Raw genomic sequence first — 4,554 nt, 5'->3', positions numbered from 1 at the left:
TACTCCAATTTAAGTACAAACTACCTCAAATGTGTACGTATGTGCAGTGAGTGCCTAAATAAATATGCATTTCATCAATACTTATTCCAAATGTCATCTAATTTTGAACTACAGGATAAACATAACAATAACATCATTATTATTCTCATGAATATTAATAATGAATTAATAACAAATAATAATAATACAATTACATATGCTATATGCTTTTATTTTGATGAAATTCACAGGAGCCTTAGATGGAAATTGACATTTTTCAAAAAGACCTAATAACTTAAAAACGTTGTTTTGACTAAAGCACAATACAGTATTTGGCACACTATCACACTCGTACTTTACAGCTATTCACCAGGCTGTTGTCCTCCTCCGCACCGGCAGAGGGCGACACGTCGCCAGCAGGCCAGGGTCGCGAGGATAAACCTTCCCGGTCAACGACAGTCGTTCCTTCCGGCTCCGGTCCCCTAACAAGTGGAAAGGTAAAGAAATACCCGGCGTAGTAATCTAAATATATCTTCAACATCTGATGCTCTATGAAACAATAATGCTCAATCTTCGATTGTTTTTAATGTCACAACAGATTCATTCGACGTATTTCAGCCGTAAACGTGTTACAGACGTGGATATTAGGCTTAAAAGTGGCGAAGTGACAATGGCACCGATGTTCACGAACGGCTGCCATTTTTGCTCGGTTAACGCGGGCCACCGTAGTCAACGTTTACGTCTGTTTAAAGTGTTTGACTAGTGGTGTTAACACGGTAAAGAAACCCAGTATGTTCATTTAATAAAGCGTTAATTTGTAGGCTTTCGCCTCCATCGATTCGTATCGGTGCATGTCGCTAACATGGCGTCAAAGTGGAAGCTGTCGCAGGCTGTCTGCAGCGTGTGCTTGTGTGTTAGAAATAACGGATACAATATGTCACCTAACGCAGATGCTGATGCCCAAGAAGAATCGCATTGCGATCTATGAGCTCCTCTTCAAGGAGGGAGTCATGGTGGCCAAGAAAGATGTCCACCTACCCAAGCATCCAGAGCTTGCGGACAAGAACGTGCCCAACCTTCATGTGATGAAAGCGATGCAGGTGAGACACCTTTTTAAAAATATATATTTTTATTGTGGCTATATAGCCTGAGCTGAACTGTACAGATGAACTAAGCATTCAAGTTCAGACACTGTTTGTTGCACTCGCGGAAGCAATTGGTCATGTTCAGAAAAAGGCCTTCCCCTCAATGGTGGCTAGGGGGAAATGTGTGGTCTGTTTCATTTTGGATCAATAAAAATGTACTTTTGATGCTAGCAAGATGCAGGTCAGAAAGATTAGATGAGGAAAGCGGAACGTGCACAGATCTAATGGCATCTTTGGCGAGCAAGAGAAAGGGTGTCTACGTCATTGTTTCCAAATGTATCCATTTAGGATGTAAACACATAGTGTGGAAGCTCGGTGTGAACTTAGCAAAAGATGTGCGTTTTCAAATGGAAATGTAGTGTTTACAATTAGTTTTTTTCTTCTTCCTCCAGTCCTTGAAGTCCTGTGGGTATGTCAAGGAGCAATTTGCTTGGCGTCATTTTTACTGGTACCTCACCAACGAAGGTATCCAGTACCTGAGAGACTTCCTCCACCTCCCCCCTGAGATTGTGCCCGCCACCCTGCGCCGCCAGACCCGCCCTGAGACCGCAAGGCCCAGGCCCAAGGGTAAGCTTACTGGTGTACACGAAATTGGTTTAATGTTGCTTGCGTCTGTTGGAATATACTGTCAAAAAACAGTCTTCATCTGCAGCAAACTTGTCGTGATGACGTCGCATGTTGCTTTTTAAATGAATCTTGCTAACAAAAAGTCATTAGTTGTTAATGTAAACCTGCTGAGTGGAAGCATTCCATTGAGATTAACCTCATGTAGTCAAAAGGCCGCAGTGTTGAGTTCAGCAACTCTTGAGTTGATTGTTCCATCTGCAGTTTAGCCCGAGTTGACCTGTAAAAGCTATTTTTTAAAATTGGCGAATGCGAATCCAGTTCCCAATCAAGTCTCAATTAGATTTTCTGCAGATTTAGAAGGAAAGATTGAGACTTTGGTCAGAAATCACAAACCAGATCATCATCCATCTGTTACAGCAGTACATATGATGTCTGTTGTTTACAGAGCTGAAACTTGGATTTCAAACTTGATAAATTGTTGAGAACTGATGCTTTAAGTTACAGTTACTTTAATATAATTTAACATTTGTCATATTTGCTCAAACTGTCACTATGTTGTGACCGTAGTACATGAAGGAGATGATCTGATAAAAAACAGATATAACCAAATATAACTCTGTATAATGACTTTTTTTTCAAAGCAAAGTCACAATTTTTCTCATTTTACTATCTTGCCGGTTCATTATAAGGACCAGATTATGTCTCATGCACTACAGTTAGAATATAGTGACAGTTTAAGCAGGTGCAGCTATATATATTTTTATTTTTTTTAAGTTACCATCTTTAGCTTTACTATTATTTAAGTATCTAACATCCTCCATTAATACTTTAATAAATCCCCCCCCAAAATGTTGTGGTTTAGATAATTGCAGGCCGAGAAAAATAATTAGACAATATTACAAACACATATTTTACTAAAGCAAAATGTGCTTTTCTTTTGTTTTTTTACAATACAACAATATACTTGTGAAATATATGTTTTATTTCTAAGTACATTTTTCTACTAACAATTAAACATTTACAGCCTTCAACATTGTTGTATAAGAAGAGTGTTGGTCTCCTGAAAAGTTGACAAGCTCAACACATTTTCAGATGGTTAATCAGGCTTAACCATCGGCTACAACTAGCTTCCCTTTGTGGCGCGTTCATAACCATTCGCTAGCACTAGTGTGTCCGTGTAAACATATCGGGTTGTGGATTTAGATGCAGCAGAGGGGTTAAAGATGCTGCGTTTCTGTCTGTTGATGGAGGTTTGATAAATTGTTGGCAGACTTTGTTGCACTTAGGACAAACATTGTCCTCGCTGACTCAAGTTGATCTTGCCTTCTGCCCTTTTTAGTGGGTGTGTTTGGAGTGTAATTATCAGCTAGAATTTCATTATTGGCACAATAATGACATTTTTATTATCTGGTTGTAAAATATCTGCCACCAACGTAGCATTTGTTCCTCACTTAAGAGTTTTAAGTGCAGAATATAATGTCAGTCTGACTGATACGGTGTCTTCAAAGTGGTCATGAATAACCTGCTCATGTCACTGCCGTTTTGTCATAGTACCTGCATATTTAATGAAACCAGTTGACAATCTGAAGAACTCTCACTCTAAAGCATACGGATCTTCCTCCGCTTCTATCCTGTTCTATGCAGCAAAGTGGACCTGATCTGAATTTTCTTGTGTATTTCTGCAGGAATGGAAGGAGATAGGCCCGCCCGCCTTAACCGTGGAGAGGCTGACAGAGATACATACAGGCGATCTGCTGCACCCCGTAAGTATACTTCTACCTATATTTGTCAACTGAGTTGCTTTTATGAAGTGGTGTTGAAATGAGCACCAATTAGAGAGGCAGGTGGAAATGGTGACGTTGTCTTCTGAGTCCATTTCCCATGAATTGGTTCTTATTAGCAGTTACACAAGAATGTAATTGTTCTATTTAATTTACTTTGGTATCTTCAATTTAATGTAGCAGAGAATGCTTTCTCAAAAGTAAATAAGTCTGTATAGCAGATCCTTTTTTTATTTAGCTGGTTTCCGAGGGGTTAATATGTTTTGTGTATTGAAGATTGAACTATAAAAGATGTTTACTGACTTGTTCATTCATAACTTCTCCATCAGCTGGTGCCGACAAGAAAGCAGAGGCCGGTGCTGGAGCTGCCACAGAATTCCAGTTCGTAAGTACTGCGGCTATATTTTCATAGTGAATCCTCAAATATATTATGTTTTACCTTTTTGTGGGAGTTAAATTGTAAACGCACATGGTTTTGGTCTTGACTTTTTGTATTTATTCTATATGAGGAATGTTTTATTCAGCAATTATGCACGATTGTAATTCATTCTTCCCTGAAACACTGTTAGCTTGTGTTTTTATAATGGGTTCAATAAGAAATGCCAGCATGCTCAAGGTCCTCTTCACTTGCAGTCAGATACTAAGATTACAGACCTTATCGGGTTATCTTGGCCATGAGAGATAATTGTTTTGTTGAACTCTGGGTGACTAATGTATTGACACACGTTTGTTTCCCTGTTACAGAGAGGTGGCTTCGGGCGCGGCAGAGGACAGCCGCCTCAGTAGATTTCTACATTTCTTTCTGTACAATAAAGAAAATCAAAATACAACTTCAGTGTTTTGTATTAAAACCCTGTGAGTCCATCCCAGTCCACATGGCTGTCCTTAAGAGGCTGCGGAAGTCTCTTGACCTCAAGATATCTGCATTAAATGGGTTCTCTGGGTCTCCACCAATCTCCCCTTTTACAGACATGCCTCCTCTTTAATAATCGCGTTACGTTAGTCTATTCTAAAAACGGTAGTGAATGTTTCTGCGTTCTCAAGACAGTCTTTCTATGGACTCAATGAGCCCAACTGTTTTC

The 4,554-nt window shown here is 39.4% G+C and overlaps 1 protein-coding gene across 1 annotated transcript; it reads left to right on the top strand.

Moving 5' to 3' along the window:
* Window positions 1–378: 378 nt before the first annotated feature.
* rps10 (ribosomal protein S10) lies at window positions 379–4,302 on the top strand. Its single transcript, XM_034532862.1, has 6 exons — window positions 379–476; window positions 930–1,079; window positions 1,517–1,691; window positions 3,377–3,454; window positions 3,802–3,857; window positions 4,217–4,302. Exons 2-6 carry the CDS (start codon window positions 930–932, stop codon window positions 4,256–4,258), a joined length of 501 nt encoding a protein of 166 aa, XP_034388753.1. The 5' UTR covers window positions 379–476; the 3' UTR covers window positions 4,259–4,302.
* The last annotated feature ends 252 nt before the right edge of the window (window positions 4,303–4,554 follow it).

Source organism: Cyclopterus lumpus, chromosome 5 (assembly GCF_009769545.1).
Source record: "Cyclopterus lumpus isolate fCycLum1 chromosome 5, fCycLum1.pri, whole genome shotgun sequence".
In the NCBI taxonomy this organism is placed as follows: domain Eukaryota; kingdom Metazoa; phylum Chordata; class Actinopteri; order Perciformes; family Cyclopteridae; genus Cyclopterus; species Cyclopterus lumpus.
Note: the sequence above shows the minus strand (reverse complement) of the source record. Positions and strands in the feature narration are given on the sequence as shown.